Source organism: Cyprinodon tularosa, unplaced genomic scaffold (assembly GCF_016077235.1).
Source record: "Cyprinodon tularosa strain WSP-4 unplaced genomic scaffold, ASM1607723v1 ctg1017, whole genome shotgun sequence".
NCBI lineage: Eukaryota > Metazoa > Chordata > Actinopteri > Cyprinodontiformes > Cyprinodontidae > Cyprinodon > Cyprinodon tularosa.
Window position 1 is genome coordinate 88,658 of NW_024037802.1, and position 20,372 is coordinate 109,029.

At 38.8% G+C, this 20,372-nt stretch overlaps 1 protein-coding gene across 1 annotated transcript; it reads right to left on the reverse strand.

Moving 5' to 3' along the window:
* Window positions 1-52: 52 nt before the first annotated feature.
* Window positions 53-19,108, reverse strand: gnb2 (guanine nucleotide binding protein (G protein), beta polypeptide 2). Its single transcript, XM_038278748.1, has 10 exons — window positions 18,863-19,108; window positions 13,420-13,507; window positions 13,277-13,315; window positions 12,710-12,816; window positions 12,241-12,304; window positions 7,943-8,105; window positions 6,873-6,939; window positions 6,597-6,798; window positions 3,348-3,564; window positions 53-414 (listed from the first exon to the last, which is right to left on the reverse strand). Exons 2-10 carry the CDS (start codon window positions 13,474-13,476, stop codon window positions 308-310), a joined length of 1,023 nt encoding a protein of 340 aa, XP_038134676.1. The 5' UTR covers window positions 13,477-13,507; window positions 18,863-19,108; the 3' UTR covers window positions 53-307.
* Between the last annotated feature and the right edge of the window lie 1,264 nt (window positions 19,109-20,372).

The following is a 20,372-nucleotide window of genomic DNA, read 5'->3' on the forward strand; positions in this document are numbered from 1 at the left end:
ATTTTATTTTTTATATTTTCAAAATTTCCAATCACAAAAAGTGTTTTTTGCAGCAATAATGGAACAAAACTTACTCTGTATGTAGAGGTGTGTTTATTTTATGTCATCTATTCAAAGCATTGTGGGTCAGGATGTGCAGGGGGTGGGTGGGTAAACTCGCACCTACGATGTTTTATAATATGTACAGTAAAATGTTGCTGTTTGGCTGTTTTAAGTCTTAGAGTATCGGTACGGAGGGCATAATGTCAGGAACTGTGTGTGTGCAGGGATGCTAGACGTGCTTGTGTTTCCAGTCGATGTGCGCGTTTCAGTTCCAGATCTTTAGGAAGCTGTCCCAGGACCCGGTGCACGCCGCCATGCCGTCGTCCGTCACGCCCAGACAGCTCACGCGATTGTCATGGCCAGCCAGGACCCCTGCAGGGGGGACACAAACACACTACAGTAGCAAAGCGTTTTTGTTTTTTTATTTATGAACCTTTCAATAATGGGACAAACCTTTTGCTGGTATTAATAAACTTGCAATTTCAAAGCAGCAACCTTATTTTTTTTACCATCTAAGTGATTGTGCAGGTAATCTGGGTGTTTCTGAAATGATTGACGGGTTTTTCATCTCCCCTCACTGGCTCTGGAACTACTGAAAATATTTTCAGATTACATATAAATAGAGTAATGAAGCTCCGCGGGGTAGAAAAGAAACTACTTCAGTGAAAACAACCCAATGAGCCTACTGGCACATTCTGAAGCTATTCTATGGGACTGCTAACCGCTAATAATGACCATTTATTGGGATGATAACATCTTAAGCAGCTGCAAACAGTCACTGAGTATTTATGGAAGACCGAATCAAACTGAGAACCCATGACATGATGAACAAGTCCTATAGCCTGTGAGAACAGCATATAGCAAGCTGGTTTGATATGTATTATTTTTACTGTATATGTATTTTCATATGTATTCCTGATTTCTGAAAAAAAAAAAAAACATTTTTTCCCTGTCAAAATGACCATTTCAAACTAAATGACATCCCTCACATCTAGAATAAACAATCTGGATGTCTAAAAATTAATTTGAGTTCTCCATATTCCAATTGTTACTGGTCAGAATTTGAATTATTTTGACTATAAAGAAATGTATTCCAGATATCATTCAGTCAAGCTGATAAATTTCAGAATGGCCACTTAAAATGTATAAACATATCTAGGTATATAAAACTTAATTCTTACTAGTATAATTTTATATTCTGAAATTCATATAAATGTAATGTAGACTATATATTATTACAGTTCAATCTAGGTATGTGATTTATATCAGGAAGAATCTTATTTTAGTAATCTACAAATGAACAACAGAGGGGAGATGGCTTTTAATAAATGTAAAAATGGCTTGCCATAGCCACTTCAAATAAACCTACTCATTAACTTGAGCTACTATCTTATCCTCCGCTATCTTCCTCTCCTTTGCTGCTGTAGCACTGTTTCTCTGTTTTTTAAAACACATTCTCCGTCTTAATTAAAATGTCTAGTTCCAGTGGGGTGAAATAGGCACTTCCTGTTGCCTGTTGTCATGGTGACTCGTCTATTCGGAGTTCTTCTGATGATGGCATTTTAAACTTGTCACACATGCGCTTAACTCTGAGTGGACCTAATTAGAGTTGACTGAACTAATTCATAGCGGCTTACTGTTGTGAACCCAAAAACTCTTTCCGGTTCTGACATTAGGCTAGATCAGTTTGAAGTTGCTGATTTTAGTCTGAGTTTGTTCAACCTGCTTCGTGAAACGAACCCCAGTTTGTAACTGAGGCTGTTAGCGGTTAGCATCACGATCAAACAATTTTCTCAGATATATTTGAAAGATGTTTTATGACTGAAAGACTGTCCCTTTAAACAGTCATTAATTATCTTCAGATGTTATTTTGATTTCACAATAGCTTCTGCTAATGGTATTAGCTCTACCTAAGATAGTAAACAGTAGATCACAAGCAGATCACGTTTATTTGTTTTAACAGATATCTCATGTATGACGGATCATGCAAACTCTGCGGCAGTGATGCACTGTTGCTTTGTCTGAATTTGCCCGAGTCAAAAGAAATAGTATAAAAAAACAGCTCTGCTAATGTTAGCCTTCCTGTAGGTTCCCATCCAGTCCGACCTTACTGCATTATCTACCCACCATGCATTGCAGAGGCAAAAAAATGGCAACCTCCCTAGGTGAAATGATTTATAATTTTTGAATAAATTAGTTTTTACAGATCACAAACCTCAATTTCTAAGTTAATAGAAAAATGAAAATGTATTTAAGCCAAAATGCTCCTCTAGTCATGGATCCCTTTAATTATGATTAATGGAAACATTCTTCTTATAGTAGCAGATACATGTCAGTCATAATTATCTGCAAATTATTAAAGCTTTTTCTACTAGTATTTTTACAGCTTTGTAAAAATAAACAGTGGTGGTAAATTAAACAGTGCTGTGTTTTTTTTTCTAATCATAAATGGAATAATCTCTTTTCTGTTTTCTACAGGATTTTAGTCATAGGACTGAGAAGATAATGGAAACTGGGTTTTTCACTTTCACTGGTTATTCCACAATAATAATAATAATAATCAATCCAATTTATACCGCACTTTTCATTAACAAAAATCTCAAAGTTACTGTATTAAGCCAAGACCTGTGTTCTGTTTACCTGATTTCTATTTAAACTATCATGGAATTTCAAATAATTTATGATGCTATTAAGATCTTATTAAAACAGATACCAGACCAGATCGAGTAGAAAACCACTTATTTCCTTGTACCCCCCCAAACTAGCAGTTTGCATGTAGATCAAATCCAATGGTTGCTATTCTGTGCTGCAGCCATTCATGGTGAGATTTCAAGATTGTTTTTAGCTTCTTCATCCAACATTGCTTGCAAGAAAATTCCTATTTATACATCATAATGAGAGAAAATCATGGCTCCCCATTTAGAAAATCGTAGAAACAATGATCTAACTAAAATAAAGTTGAGCAGGAATCAAAATAATCATTCAAATACATTTAAAGATGAAGGCAACCAGTTTGGTTTTGATAAAAAAAAAAAAATCCTACTTTAGAAATAAATGAATAATTATAGTTAAATTAAATACTGAGCTTGTTTTGTTTCAGTAAAAATAAGTTCCTCCTTGTGGGTTTTTACATCTTTACCAGGGGTGCTAATAAATAAACTTTGTGGACTAAGTAGGACCCCTTGCGGCACGCATTCACTCACTCCATCATGATTAATGATGGCTGAATTTTTTGTCATGAATCCTTCATTCAGCAGACTTTTTATGCTGCATCTAAGCCCTCAGCTGCATGCTTTTCTGCCCACCTGCTCTGTCTCCCTTCATGGCGTCCCAAATGTTGCAGTTGAAGTCATCGTAGCCGGCCAGCAGCAGACGGCCGGAACGAGAGAAAGCCACGGAGGTGATGCCACAGATGATGTTGTCGTGGCAGTAGATGCTGAGCTCCTGGTCTGCGCGCAGGTCGAACAGCCTGCAGGTGGCGTCGTCGGAACCCGTGGCGAAGGCGCTTCCGTTTGGAAAGAACTGGGAAAATAACGGAGAATAAGCGGCTGAATAACCTTTGGAATATACACGAAGTGAAATAACCTCTATATTTTCTACACGCTCTGAATGTTTGTCACTGAATCAGATGAGTGACGGTGATCAGGTCTAAACACAGCGTTTGGCGTTTGGCTGAAAATCTCCAGAACATACAGATGCTCTGGTGATAATCTGGCGAATACTCTCACTCATCCAGGTCATATTCCAAAAAAGTAAAAAAAAAAAAAAAACAATCAAAGCGACTTAGTTTCCACGTTTGAAGACATTTCGCTTCCCATCCAGGAAGCTTATTCAATTCAAAATGTCAGAAATAGCGTTGAGTCTTAGGCTTTATACAGTAGCACCCAAAAAATCTTGTTTTTGCAAAGAAACATGAAAAATGAAACGGACGGAATGGGTCCACCCCTTTGGAATGGGGGACGTTTGGCTTCTTTTGTTAGCCTGCAATACCCCATACCTGTCTATGTCTCTGAAAGGGGGTCATTAAAGGGAATTGTCTGCCTGGCTGAATAGGTGAGGAATAGAGGGGCTGAGGTTGCATGTTGCAGGATTATCTGGTGATAATCCTGCAACATGCAAATGTGTGGCATCAATCGGACATTCTCAGTTTAAAGTTTGAAATGAAAAGGAACTAAGATTTCTGTTGATTTATAATCCTTAACTTGAACATTTAATGCTCAGACGTATCATTCTTTTCAATTTGAATAAAAAAAATTATATATATATATATATATATATATATATATATATATATATATATATATATATATTGCCTGGAAAGTGAATAATTACTGAAATAAATAAAAAATTAAATTAAGTTAAAAATCTATGTTTTTTTTTTTTTTTTACAAAAAACGGAGCCATTCTCAATGAGAATGGTCCTAAATGGTCCTAAACACACATCTAAACTGGAAAAATCAGGAAATAAAACTGACTAAATAATACTCAGATTCACTGTCATTTTCACTTTGTTTTCATCAGTCACTGTTTAATGAGACACTAGACGTTCAGCCGAATCACCAGTAGTGGGTTGTTTTAACAATGTGTGTTTTAACAACTGCAGCTGCTTTGCTGCGTTCTCCTCTTGTGACCTTTGTCTTTGCCCCCGTCTTCCTGCTCTCACTCGCAGAGAAGTAGTGCAGGATCAAAGCACTGATACCCACTTTCATTAAGACTTTTGATTAGGACATTTGTTTTTATCTTTTTGGTTGATGCAAAACCACCATTTAATTTCTACATGAATTTGGATAGCACAATTTTTTTTTTACGTGTTTCTTTGCTAAACAAGATGAGCTCACTATGGAGCAAAAAAATAAAAACTCAAAATTGTGGCGTTGGCTCTACGCTGAGAAGTACGCTGGCCCAGGTGAGCAAATACACAATTTCACAAATTCAAAAGGTTGGATAGATAAAGTGCTCCAAGCCACCAGGGGGAGATGATCAACCCATAAGGGACCAGCACATTGACATTAATACATAAATGGGAAGCCGTCCAGTGGAAAAAGAGAAGGATATAAATGTTTTGTTTTCCCTTTGAATCTTTTTTTTATACATTTATCTTATTTCTATTTTTCCTAAGAGACAGATCATTGTCTTTCCCTATTGGTTTTTAACTTTTGTTAAGCGGTGCAGGTTTGCTGCTTTTCTTATCTTGCAGTTATTTTTTTTCTTTTCACGTGTTTGGTGTGTTAGCATTATTTATGTGTTTGCAGCACATTGCAGTATTGCAGCTTTTCCAGCATTTTTTCTTTCTTTGGGCCGGTTCGCAGCTAAGAGAGTAGCGGCTGAGATAATGATCAGCTCCTCCAGGGGTTAGTTCCCTGATTTTCCAATGGAAAGGGGTGGCTGTCCCTTTCAGGTCAGGGGAGCGTTCCTGCCTCTAGTGGAAGATTTCAAGCATCTTGGGGTCCTGTTGCTGAGTGAGGGGTGAGGAGGTGGACAGACTGATTTATCTGATGTGGTGAAATGAGAGCTGAGCCAAAAGGCAAAGATTCCATCACTCTACATTCCTACCTGGAAATCAGAGGCAGATGCTGCTCTCTAAATCAGGAGGTGGCTCAATAGGGTCAGTTAAATCCAATCTTACATACCGTATTAATGAATGCTGAAACACAATCATTATGACAATAAGTGAAAATAGCCGTTGTGAAGAACTCTGAAATGAAAAACTTCAGAAACCACGGCAAGAGATCAGCACAAGATCACCGTTCTAACTGAATGATGGTGTTTTCCTTCCGTCTGAGTCTCATGAGGAAAGCCTCCCCTCCATCTGATCTGTTAGCATGTTCTGCCAATCAGCATCAAGCAGCCAGCTTCACAACCCTGCCCACCCCTGCTCCATAGACCCCTTAAGAGCCTCACTGGACGGTACGGATTTTTGCTTGTTATCCAATCAGGGCACTACTTTCACCCTGGTTGCTTTAAAACATGGAGGCTCAAACCTCAACAGGGATTTCTAATAGAGATTGACAGGCAGCATCCTGCCGCTCCACAGCGGAGGGAGATCACGTCAAAGAGCCGATTAAACAGCTGATTAATGTGCCACATGCTCATAAAATCAACTGTTTCAGTGCAGATTTAATGCAGTTTAATGACTACATTTATGAAGCTTAAGAATGCATCTTTGAGCAATTATTTCACTTAATTTACAGGGAAGGATTAGCCTCCCTAGTATTGAATGAGGAATCACCAACACTGGAAATCTGGATCAGGACTAAAAGAATGCGACCCTGGAAAAGAGCGCCTGAATTTTTGTTGTGTTCGTTTTAACTGAGACCTGAATAAAACATATCATTACGTAATTTTTATCCTTTAACTAAAGAAAGAGGAAACAATATGCTCCAAATCATCTGCGTCTCTTGGCCAGCGTGGGGAAGGTGAACATGCCACTCTGAGGTGATGTCACGAGTATCTCATTTATCACAAATGGTCAAACTCTGGACTCGTAGAGCAGAGCAGGAGCAACAGAACCAGAAGCCACGTAGTTTTACTTCCTGTTTCCCAACCACACTCACACAGCTGGCGTTGATGTCCGACTCGTGGCCTGTGAAGGTCTGCCGGCACATGCTGTCCCTGATGTCCCACAGCTTAGCCGAGGCGTCACAGGCTCCGGAGATGAAGGTACGGAGGTCAGGTGACAGAGAAAGGCTCATGACGTCGCCGGAGTGGCCTGAGAAGACCGTGGTCTGCTGACTCGTCTCGATGTCCCACAGTGCGCTGTGAGGGCGGGGGAGTCAGTCATTGATCAGCGAGGATTCATTTGAACTGCAAGTTTTTCTTTTTTCACTCACCAGGATGTGTCCCCTGAACTTGTAATGATTTGATTGTCGTCAATAAAGCGGCAACATGAAAGGTAACCTGAGATCAGGGCAGAAAAAAGAAAAATTAGATTTATGGTTTTATTATTTTGAAACATTTGAAGGTAGATTTCCTGTTTCTGCTTTGAATTATCAGTCTGCTGCATAGTCTTGGTAATCTGGGCCACAGTGAGAATCAGAATAATCCACAGCGAAAATTAAGGTTTTGTACTTTCAGCTGCTTCAGCCTGATGATGAAAAAAAAAAAACATTGAAATGATGAATTAAATCAAGGGTCCCAAAGTATTTCAGCCTGTTACTCTAAAAAACAACTATGCAACAGCTTTTAGAACCCCTAAAAATACAGAGAATGATTTCAAATTATAATTATTTATAAATATAAAGCAAAGTAATTCTATGTATTTTTAAATAAGCATCTTTTTAAAATTTCTTTAATTTGTTGAATTTACTTATTTCATGGTAAATTTTGGCCCTCGGGAATCACATCACAATGATTCTGAAAACCATCTGCAGACCCCCATGGGGGGTCCCAACCCCCACTTTGGTAGTAATTTAAGTAAATAATAAAATATCATTTTGAAAGAAAATAAGTAAAAAACAATTGTAATTAAACACCTTATGTTCATGAATTATAAAGAATAAAAATAATGTGTATTTATTTATATGTATTTTTGGGTCACTGGATAAACTAGAGGGGCCCCTGATTGGGCCTCAGTGTTTAGCTTGTTCATGTGTCTGTATTTTTATTCATATTTTTTTTATATACTGCAGTTCTGATATTAACTAGGTTAAATAAAAAAATATATAGAATATATAAAACATTTCTGTAAAGAAAAATCAAGATGAAAACTGCTGTTTGTCTTTATCTGATGTTTCATTGAGGGAACTTTGGCCCCTTGGCCTCATATTGAGCATGAAGCTGAAACTCGGCTCCTGTTTTAATGGAACCGTTTGATGGAGTCACAGCTAAAACCAATAACTGACAAGAATATAGTTCCATCCCAAAGGAGGGAAACTAAAAGCAGACGCTGAAGGCGCCTCACCCGTGTGGCCCGGCAGCTCTCTGCTGACCCTCACGTTGCCTTCGCGTGTTTTTAAGCAGTAGATGGAGCAGATGTTGTCCAAGCCTCCGCAAGCCACGTAGTTCCCCGAGGGGGCGTACGCACAGGTCATTACCCAGGAGGAGCGCAAGGGGATGGCGTGTATCTGAGGGGAGAGAGGCGTCATGTGATGAAACGAAGCAGCTTTTCAGCCTGATAGCTAAAAAGCAAAAATATTCACACCCTTCTGACTTTTTCACATTCAGCCTCACTGCAGCTGCATCTTTTTAATATATGGTTATAAAAATTCAGGCAACACAAAAAATAAAATCCTTAGAGGTGTGAGGTACCTTTGCATTCATCCCCTATTACGGTAATTTGATACCTCTAAATACAATCCAGTTAAACCAAACTGGCTTCAGGAGTCCTCTAATCAGAAAACTTAGTCTACCTCCATGTAATTTAATCCTAGTTTAAATACGTCCGTTTGTTAAAGAACATTGGTGAACAAATGAAGTTCCCTCTAATTTCTCATGTCTGAGCATACAGGACACATATGCTCCCTGAGTTCACTGAGGACCACTGTGAGCAACATCAGATGTTCACACTGAAGCCACACACCATGATTAGACTTCTTATAAACCCAGGATCATTACTAGTTACATCCATCTATCTATTTGCTCCCACTTAGTCCTTTCCAGGGTCGCGGTGGAGCCAGTGCCTATCTCCGGCAGTCTACAGGCGAGAGGCGGGGTCCATCTAGGACAGGTCGCCAGTCTGTTGCAGGGCAACACAGAGACACACAACCATGCATACACACTTAGGGAGAATTTAGAGAAGCCAATTTACCTAACAGTCATGTTTTTGAGAACCCACCCATGCAAGGGCACAACATGCAAGACCACAGGCCAAGAATCGAACCCAGAACCTTCTTGCTGCAAGGCAACAGTGCTACCCACAAATTAAATAAGCAATATCTATGAGTTTGATCTGGCCGAATAAAAAAGTTGTTAATGAGATGTGTAGTCTATGTAGGAGTGCTGCTTTGGCTACGGTGAGGGTCCTGCTCCGGAGGAAATGAGATGTTACACCTTTCAGAAACTTTGTTTTTAAAACGCTCAATTTTTGCACAATAAATTGTGAAAACAAGGCTTTCTTTTTTGTCCACTCTATAAAGGCTCGAACTCAACGCTATTTCTGACATTTTTAATTGAAAAAGCTTCCTGGATGGGAAGCCAAACGTCTTCCAACTTGGAAACAAAGTCCAGTGGATTGTTTTTCAAAAAAAGAATTTTTCATATCCTATCCTTTTCCCTTCTCCAACAGTTGTCTATATATGCCCATTTAAGAACTTTCTGGATGCTGTTTATGATTTGATTAATTAAACTAAATCCTCTTTCTCAATCAGCACTGGATGCCTAAAATGTAGCACAAATATCCAGAAGCTGTGAGGTTTCCTTCAGCTCCTTACATCTAAGTGCTTCAGTCACCATATCTGAGAAAGAGCTGATGACACCTGTGTATGTTTCTGCTTCATCCTGTACTTTAATTTAGCAAAAAAAAGCATTGTGCTGTGAAGAACAGGTGCCTCTTAAACTGTGCATGTTGGAAAGCAGGGCTGCTACAAACCGGTGAGTTTCATGGTTGGGGAAGCCTAGGTTGGTAAATATTCGCACAGCCACATATTCTTCTTCCTGTTGGATTATTTTTTTATGCACCTTTAAGGGTTTTTGATCTGCTGAATAAAGACATTTGCTGAACATTTGTTTGTGAGTACACAGATGTTTTATTTTCTCTTAAATGAATAAATTCATAAAACTGATTTGATGGTGATATTTGAAACTGGGATTGAAAAGTAGATTGTGTCCAAGATCAACTGTTTTATTCCATAAAGCGGGTTTGCACCGGCAGCATTCAGCAGGCTGAGATCATTAGTGACAGAGGTTATAAAGATCAATGTATTTCCTATTCATTTATTATTAATATATTAATTTAGTATGAAAAGCAAAAATAATTTCTTTACATTACATTTCTTTTTTCAGTATTCTCCTATTTTCATTGTTGGTTCAGATTCAAAATAATACAGAAATAATGTAATTAGTTTAAATAATTTAAGAGTTTATCTTGGACTTTATTTTATGCGCTGCATAGATCTTCTTGTGTGCTAAGAATGCACGAGCCGTTTGAAAGTCTTAGAGGGAACAATACTGTCAACCTAAGCTGACAAACGGAAGCAGTCAGGAGACCCACGGTTACTCTGGAGGAGCTGCAGAGCTCCATGGCTCAGGGGGAAGAATCAGTTTACAGGAAAACAGCTGACAAAACAGACTTAAACAGAATTAATAAAAATACAATGCGGAGAAACACAAGTTGGAAAGAAAGACAATATATTCCTACTTAAATTCTGCAACATCTGATGTGGGGGTTTATTAAACCCAACAAAGCACATACGGTAACCCTGGACATCGGCGCAGTTAAAATTAATTTATGGTTCTCCATGCTATATACATTAAATAGGTTCAGCAGTTATTTTTCTTTAATTAAAAAGAAGACTCCTAAATGTCGGCAGAAGCAAACTGTACCCCATTAATAAAAAAACAACAACAAATTCTTAAAAAAAAAAACATGAGTTCTTTATCCGCCCTCTTTGTTTATGACATACTGTTGCGAGAATAATTTACTGTATTTTTCCATCCCTTTTTTGGTTAACTTTAAGGGTGTTTTCACATGTTTAGTGCGCCCCCTAGTGCAGCTCTGAATCTTAACATTGATACATTGCTTAATTTTTCTGTACCAGCTTTTTGTATTTCAGGACCAAACGCAGACAACAGGGGGAAATCTGTAAGTCCTGCCACTGAAGTAGTAACCAAGATAAATGGAAACAACTTTCATGATGGAGACTGAGGTACGTCAGTTATTAGAAGCTCTATTTGTTTTGCATGTATAACTATTGGCAAACAAGAGTGTCTGAATATGAAGCGTTGCTGTAGCTTTAAAATAATATGCTGGAGACACTGAATAGGAATACCTGTCTTATGCAGGAGAAGATGCAGATTAATGCTCTTTACTGACCAAAAGGAACCAAATTCAGGTTGAAGTTTAGATGGACCTAAAGCTGCAGGTGTGAAAACACCCTAAATCAGGCATGCCCAAAGTCGGTCCTCGAGGGCCGCTGTCCTGCAGGTTTTAGAGGTTTCTCTGATTTTTATTGATACCTGATTAAGAGGCTTTTACTGAACTACAATCATCAGAATCAGCTGTGCTCAAGCAGAGAAACCTCTAAAACCTACAGGACAGCGGCCCTTGAGGGCCGACTTTGGGCATGCCTGACCTAAATTGTCAAAGTAAGACCTTCCTCATAATGGTATCGCTACTTACAACCATCGGCTCCAGTGGTGGTGAATTACATCACAGTTGGAGCAAAAATAACCCGGTAGAGGCCTAGGGTGGGGGGTTGCCATGCTGATGATCTGCCCCTAATGATGGCGGCATCTTAAAGTACGTTAAGGGGTTCTACTTTGACCACCAGGTGCGTCCAAAGCATCAGATGCTGCAACTGGAAAATGGGAAATTTGCAGCTTGATGCAGCATGTCGACCAATGAGAGAAGCTTATCAGGGAGCTGGCAGGGAGACAGTCACTCATGGACGACACGATAATTATATGTGGAAAGATATGATTATTAACAACAATATAACTTCCACCAGGTCTGTTTCTCTTGCTTCCCAAAAGAATCCAGTCCACCCGGTTGACAGAATATTTATACGTCTAAAACTCCGCTTCATGTTTTCATGGGTTACCAAAAACTTTTTATCACTTCTCCAAGCAGAAACAAGCAGATTCATGAATGGCAGCTTAAAACTGAACACCATAACCTCAGTCTGTCTGACATCTCTACATCTAGCTTGGCTAAAAACCTTTTTCTCTGTATCCTTTTCAGAGGCGATTCCTAGAATAAGTTAAACAGCTGCTTAACTGAACAAACATTTAGGAGTAAAGATCTTTATTTACAAACATAATGAGCAAAAACAAAGCATAAAACACAAAAATATGAAATACTACTCTAGTTAAATAACGAGTCAATACACCTTTAAACAACAATTTTATATTATATGAAATAAAATTAACATTTACAAGTGAAAAAATCTCTATGGTGCTGAGATTAGAGGGGGGAAAAGCAGATAAAACCCTACTGATGAAACTAGACCATTGCAATAGTTGCCTTGAAGCTGGGCTGAGTCACTCAACAACTAGTTCAGACAAGTTAGGACCTCATAAGAAAATTATTTTTTCTGACTTTACCTTGTTAGTGGTGTAGCTGTCCCAGACAATCAGTTTCCCATCCTGGGAGGCACTAACCAGGAGCCTGCAGAAACCAAACCAAGCAAAGGTAACAAACCTATTCCAAAACATAAACTGATCAAACCTAGCAGGTTTAACGTCTCAACCTTTAAATACATGTTACTTTAAGTCTTAAAGCACAGCGCTGTTTCCTAGCATCAAAGAAATTAAAATAAAATCTGAATCAGTACAAACACTTTTTTTTAAATCACAATCTATCTGTTATAATTGTCATGAATAAGTTAGATCCAGTGACTGAGGAACACAATCAAAAAACAAGTCTACATCTGAACAGAAGAAAGATCCCAAAAAATTAAGGTTTAAAGTTTTAGTGAAATTATTTAAAACTCGCTGTTAAAAACCAAACATGTAATTGGAGGTATTAAAACAATTCTGCAGCAAATAGAGCAGTAAAGTTTGGGTGTCCCACTTTGAGTCTGTAGCCCAGTGCATGGCGTAGATCTTGGCAAGATGGCCACGGAGCGTGCGTCTTGTCCGCATCTGGATCCGACCGACGGGATCCAAACCGGCAGCCATCTAAATGAGAACACAGATTTTTATTTTCCTTCAGAAATATTTAGTTTATTAAAGTTCAATGTTCCCATTAATTTAGGCCTGTGACCAAGGATTACTTTTCTAATCGATTAATCTGTAGATTATTTTTAAATTTATAGGTTAACAATCTTCAAAATCTGCTTGAAAGAGTATTTACAGAATTTAAACCAAGTGAAGCTAAACTGTGCTCTGAATAGCGGATCAAACAAAAATGTTTTTTCCATCTTAAATGTAAAATTATATCTTCTAATAGTTTGCCATTTTTAGTGCTCTGGTTGTTTTTTCTCTTTCATTTCATTTCCAAAATAGTGGAGGATAATTTCAGAAATCGATTAATTGTGATTAATTCATGCTTTGAGTTGCAATTATGGCAACAACAAAAAAAGTGCAATAAGCATTTAGTACATTTACCATTTCCTGTGCTATTTTCAGTGTCACTTACCTGGGTAAGGGTTGAATCTCCACAGGCTTTCCTGGCATCCTAACGTGCATCACAGGCAGGGAAAAGACAGAACAGAACTTTTTAGGGAAGCCAGATCTTAAAAGTGAAGATAAACTAATTGATAAAAAGAAAAAGAGGCTTACTCTTATCTGGTTCCTCAGCTGCTCGGCCTCCTGACGAAGCTGCTCCAGCTCGCTCATTTTGGAAATTGTCTGAGCTTTAACCTGTTGACTGGAGAATGATTTTTATTTCAGAAACTTAAATACGATCAAATGTTTTCCAGAGTCGTTATCAAAGGTGACTGTGGAGCTTCTTAACCTGAGGTGACTGGGCTTGGTTCCAGGCCAGGCCTCCCTGCTCCAACCCAAAGAGTAGAAGCAGGTATACTATGACTATATATTCAGTGTAATCCCATAAGCATTATGCATAGCTTGATGCTCTCATAATCCATAATCCCGTGGTCATCTTAATCAAATATACAGCAATCAGATAAAATTGTTCACTTAAAGCACTTTTTTTAACCAGATTTGTGGATATTAATAATTAAGTCAAGCACACTCTTTAATCTCTTAGGTTTACTGAAGCCAGAGTGAGAAAAACACTTGTAATCTGTTTATGACTGTAAAGCCGTGTCTGGTTTTAACAGGGGAGAATAATCTGTAATGACTAAGCTACTACTCAGCTGCCAGTTTTATTACCAGGCAGCAGATAACTGGTTTAAATTCATTTTAAAAAAATGACTTGTACAGGTCAGACCAACCTCATGATAATCCCTGGCATCCCTACTGACGTTCTCCTGCTATTGGAGATGTTTTTCTAGCTCCTTGTGGATATGAAACACCAGCTTCCTGTTATTGGGAGCATGGTTAAACTGTTGTCCTAACAGTGTCGCGGTCAGATCCAGCCCAAAGAAGCAAGAAAACTTAGCCGCTGTTTAGGTATTCCAAACCAGTAGGGGGTGCAGTAGAAGATTTCACTTTACACAAGATTTGCAGTCATGTGTATAATGATTGTGTTTAATTTTTAAAACTCAATATATTTATCTGTAACTTTGAAGGTCAATTTCTTATTTGACGGATCATAATTATATAAATATTTATTTCTGGTTACCATGACAACATCGACACCCAGGATTCTGCTTCGATGGGAATGGCAATTTGAAGTCATGTGAGATTAAGCTCAGATCATAGTAGTTCCATGATAGAGCTGATAAATGTTACATTTCTAAGATAAAAGCCAAAAATAACAAAAAAAAACGCAAAACAAGGAAGAACATCAGTCAAGCTTTTGATTGTTGGTGAATGGTAAATGGCATGTACTTATATAGCGCCTTTATTCAAGTCAAGAGTCTTGACCAAAGCACTTTACACTACATTCATGCACACACACTGATGGTGGCAAGCTACATTGTAGCCACAGCTGCCCTGGGGCTCACTGACAGAAGCGGGGCTGCCGTACACTGGCCCCACCGGGCCCTCTGACCACCATCAGTAGACAATGCAGGTGAAGTGTCTTGCCCAAGGACACAACGACACTGAAAGTCGGAGTCGGGGCTTGAACCGTCAATCCTTCGATTTCAGGGCAAACTCCTACATCCAACGCCACTGTCGCCCTACAGATTTAAAGGGATCCAGTTTTAACTGAAACTAAAAATAGTCTTTATTTGAGAAACATTTATTTTAAGAGTAAATACAGTGCAGGAAATTTATTGTAAGCTTTTAGTTTTAATACACTTAAATAAAATATAGTCGCATGGACCCTGTTGTTTACACTGTAATGAATTCTGGATAAATGACGTATGCTAGGTCCTGTAGCATTAGCTCCATCCAGCCAAAAACAGCAATAAGAAACATTAAATCTTTTTCCTTTTGAACCCGAGCGTGTTGAAATAGTTGAGAATGTAGAAATGACAAGAGGTGATGAAAGATGAGGAGGAGGACCAAATGGAGGAAGAGGGGAGAGTTGGCTGAAGAAGCTGCTGCTAGGAGATGCTAACCCAGATGGAGAGCTATGCTACAAAGAACTCCAGTTTCTAACTGAGGCTCTTAATGGTTAGCATTGGGATCAAAACTTTTTCTTAGATATATTAGAAAGATGTGCTACAAAGACCAAAAGATGCTTTACTGTCACTTTAAGCAGTCGTTTATTATCTTCTGATTTGATTTTGGCTCTACATTAGCATCTGTTGATGGTGTTAGCTCTAGCTAATATAGTAAACAGTAGATCACAAGCAGGTCACAGGTTTTAATTTCCAGTTATGTCATGTATAACGGCTCATGAAATCTTTGAGGTGGTAACGCAGTGTGGCTTTGTCTGAATTTACAGTCAAACGCAATACGACAAATGCATATGTTTATGTTAGCCTCCCTGTGTTTACTCTGTAGGTTTCAGTCCAGCCAGACCTAACCTAATTATTTACCCAGCATGCATTGCAGATGTGAAAAAATGGAGACCTCCATGGGTGAAAAATGTAACCATGGATACATATTTTTTGAAGTAATTATAATTTTTAATGTATAGCATCACAAATGGCAATATGTAAGGTTTTAGGAATACTATGATATATTAAGGCCTGGATCGATTTAAAAAAAATAGAGGCTCGGAAGCTACATAGAGGTTGTAGCTTTTCATCTGAACTTTTAAAAACGGATGTTTTGGTTAGCATTAGCATTAGCGGGCCTGGCAACCGGCCAGCAAACACTAAAGAAGCCTACTTATCGGGAGGAATTAAACTTGTAAACTAATTAAAGATTAGATATTTAATTCACAATGGAAATTGCAAATAAAGGGCTATGAATAAACTGCAAAGCAAAAGATGGACATCCTTCTGTCAAATCAGCAGGCAGCTTAAAACTACCCTTTTCTTCTTCAAAATACTTAAAAGTAAGCAAATCTGAGTTTGACTGAGAAGGACTGTGGCATTTAGAAATCATTGGATCTTGTTACCCTCCAAAAACCTCCGCAAGACATGACAGTTTAAACTGCAGCTTATAGTAAACAAAACCTAAAATGCAAACAGTCCAGGTTGGACTGTAGAGGGAGATGTTATTGGTGCAGAGGCTGCAGGTGGGTGGTGGGCTTGAGAATTTCACCAAAAGCCCCCATGATTGGGTTACATTCACTGGTTAAACTTAATTTTCTCCACAATATATTTAACAGTAAATTTAATAAAATTGAATAAAATACAATGTCAAAAACATTCAATATCAGGTTGGTTTCTCAATTAGATCACATTAGCAGACACAAGAGGTTTCTAATTCAGTTTCCAAACAAGACGTATTCAGCTTAGAGGAGAAGTCCGGTCATATTCAGAGTTCAAACTTCTGAAAGTACTTTAAATATGAAATGGATTACATACTGTTCAATAAATGATAAGTGTTTATAATTAAGAGTAATTTTCATTTGAATGTGCTTTACTGGAGGCTTTTGAGCAAGTCCCAATGTCACAACGCGCTATTATCCAAGTCATCTTGAAAACAATCTTCTTCAAAATGTTGGCTACATATTATGTGTTTTCTCTCTGGTCAGAAGTTCAGTGGCCAATCCTCCCTCCTTAATTTGGCAATCCAACGAAAAACCTGTCCGTGGAGGATCATGAATTGGAAAGGTGAAATAACACTTTTTTCCCCCACTTTTACCCGATGTATTACAACATCCAACTGCCATGCATGGGGGCGTTGTCACTTTGTAGCTCTTGCGAATTTCAATGGTTAAGTCCTCTGGAAATCTTATATAATTGTTGTCGATTGCAGAGTAGTAGCTCCCATTGATTTTGTTTGTAAAATGGGGAGAATGGCGCTCGGCTTACCGCACTGTGACATCACTACCTGGAGATGTCAGGAGTTAGGCGTTACTATATTTGTCCAAAAATGGCCGCTCCCGGACTCAGTGATCGAGCCGAAAATTATTACTTTTTTTACTGATTAACACTTAATTCATTAAATCACCATGAATATATTAGTTTTAGGTAATGATCAGCAAGTAATGATCAATGGATCATTACTTGCTGACTGGACTTCTCCTTTAACAGTCTTACTCAGGCTCACTCTAATCTTGGTCTTTTCCAGTTGCTTTCATTCACTTAGCCCCAACCCAGGCCTTAGTAAGATTTTTATTTTCCTTTATTAACTGGAAGTGAACTCAAACAGGCTTTCTGTTGGCGTGGCCAAACCAGAAATCACTTTCTGAGTTACCTGGATGGACTTTTAGGACCTTGGCTCTTTTAAAGTGGTCTTTGGTTCCTGCTGTTGTACAAACCTTTTGCATCAAAGCGTACTGTGTAGTATGTTTGTTTGGATCAGCCAACATCGGCACCACCCTGAAACCCAAAACTACATCCCACTATAAGGAACTCCTCCCAATTTGTTCTCTGAAAGTCTAATTACATTAGATTTTACACGCTGCTTGCCTTTAGGGTTAGCTAGTAGGGTTAGTATCCGGGTATGATAAAGAGTCAGCTGATATTTGCTGTTTCTTCTTCCACTGCTATAGGCTGATCCATCCTTGCGTATCAGCATATATGCATATGGTCATATTAGACATTTGCTATCCATTAGTATTTTCTTTTATTAATAAATGCTTCTTTTGTTTACATTTAGACTTGCATAACATTATTATCATTATCGTTTAAAATTGTAAATGGAGAAAGAAAAAGCAACATCTGACTAAAGAATCGGCAGCACATATCTGTGATCAGTTAGACTGATGTCAAAATAGTCAAACTCTAAGGAGAACCTTGTGCCTGCAAGTCTATTCTGGACATTTTAAGGCCCAGATGTGGCCTTAAAAAATCCCAACTGGAAGAGGAGCCCCACCAACATCTTGATCTAGCTCTACATGTAACCATTCAGATTACAAGAACATTAAGCCACCGTAGACTACATTTCCCTGGAGAGGCCTGTGACCAGATGGATCACACAGCACTAATGGAAGCCAAAGGAGGATGGGATGCATGATGGGTATCCATCTCCTGACACAGCTGCTCGTTTAGCCAATCAGGAGGAGAAAGACTGAGGAAGGAGGTGGAGGTAGAGGAGGACACATCAGAGATCAGGCCTGGATGAGTCCAGCCAGATGCTCATGTGTAAACCTTAGCTCCTTATGAGCATCATCTGGGCTGTTGGTGCAGATTCCTCCTGCACTGATGCAAAGCAGAGCAGAGGACTGGAGGCTTTACCTCTATCTAGCCTTCTTGTGTCTTCAACACAAGAAGACAGGAATTCACAGATCCCACCCCACCCCTCCTGGATGCACTGATGTTGGGACTAACAGGATGGTCACATCTGCAGCTTGGAGAGGAGTGCAGAGGCTTTTTTTTTAAACTGCTGCATGTCTGATGGAGCAGATGTAAATGTGTAGGATGTGCTTTCAGCAGCGTCCAGATGCAGGCCAGAAATAAAGGGAGAGAAAGCAGCGCTTCATGGGAGATGGATGTGGATGCATGATCAGCACTGCAGTTTTATAGCTATGTGAGAATCTAAAAATACAAATCAACCTATTTCCTATTAAATCTATTTCCCATAAAAGATGGAGCCCCCTCCCACCCAGCCATCTTAGCGCAGAGCAGGCTTAATAAAGGGAGGCTACCTGTTAATTCTCCCGATGGGCTTCAATGATCACTCAGAGCGACGTCTCCGAAATGCCGTGGAGGGTTGAAATGCGTGTTTTTTTTACACGCCTTAAAGATGCAATTCAGGGTCGATCCTCTTTAAGAAAAATAAATAAATGTGGACAAAAAGTTCCGTGTGTCGCGATCAGTGGGCAGAGGAACCGAGCAGGGCTCCACACATTTCCATTTCTGCGCTTTAGTGGAGCTCTGGAAAAAAAATGAAGGATTAAAATCTACTACTGCTGTCTGCCTCCTTCTCCTGGCGGCGTCACACCTCTTCGCTTTCGGAATGCATATTTTATTTGTTCTAATGTTAGGAGAAAATGTTAATAAGTGTGTCCAGTTTTTGCCTTCCTCCGGCCCGCATCAAGGGTCGTCCATTAAGCGCTGCTCAGCCAGATTTACTCCGTGTCTTCGTGACGTTATCTCCGCTTCCTTCCTCCCTCTGCCTGCCTCCTCCCTCCAGGACAGCTGCCTCACACCCGGAGCAGCGACACAGAAAGGCCAACTGCAGCCAAATAAGAAACAGCCAACATTAAAGAATATCCATATAGTCTGAATTAACCCTCCAAACAGATCTTTCTAAAGATGACAGGAAGAAAACCTTCAAAAAAGAGAGAAAAGTCCAGAACTTTGCGTTATGAAAAAGGGGCGCAGATAGGTTTTTTCTGATTAGGGGGGATGGGGACCAAGCTGATAGAAAATTACTTCAGTTGAACAAATTACTTAAGAGTAATCTGGGCTTTAACTTGTGCCCATGTATGCAGTGGCGGTTCTAGAAAGTTTTCATAGGGGTATCCAGGCAGAGACGGATGTTACGACAGAGTATTAGGGCCAGGCTAGAGATTTCTTTTTTCTTCTAGTTTGAGAATAAAGTCGTATTATTACCAGAATGAAGTAATAATATTACCAGGACGAAGTCATCATCATAACCCGTTTCAGAAAGAAAGCTTTGAGCTCCGACACCATATGGCCAACCAGCTCCACCAAACAGCCACCTCAGTCCACTTTGACCTCCTGCCCAATTTGATGCTGCTGAGCTAAAACATTTCTTTATCTATCAAACCAGAGCCAAAGTATAACTTGATATAATGCTCGACATTCCTCATTTTAGAGTTTTCATAAAATCTATAATTTCGTAATGTCACGACTTTATTCTCGTAATTTTACGAATTTATTCTCGTAATTTTATGACTTTATTCTAGTAATTTTATGACTGTTCTCACTGCAACTTTATTGTCGGAATTTTAGAACTTTATTCTTGTATTTTTACGACTTTATTCTCGGAATTTTATGACTTTATTCTAGTAATTTTATGACTATTATCACTGCAACTTTATTCTCGGAATTTTAGAACTTTATTCTAGTAATTTTACGACTTTATTCTCATAATTTTTTTACTTTATTCTATTAATTTTATGACTATTATCACTGCAACTTTATTCTCGGAATTTTAGAACTTTATTCTAGTAATTTTACGACTTTATT

Excerpts from the sequence above, each read along its gene's own strand:
- gnb2 (XM_038278748.1), bottom strand. The coding sequence starts at position 13,476 with ATGAGCGAGCTGGAGCAGCTTCGTCAGGAGGCCGAGCAGCTGAGGAAC. Across the intron at positions 12,817-13,276 it reads GAGATTCAACCCTTACCCAG|ATGGCTGCCGGTTTGGATCC; the intron begins GTAAGTGACACT and ends GTTCTCATTTAG. Across the intron at positions 6,940-7,942 it reads AGAGCTGCCGGGCCACACGG|GTTACCTTTCATGTTGCCGC; the intron begins GTGAGGCGCCTT and ends CCCTGATCTCAG.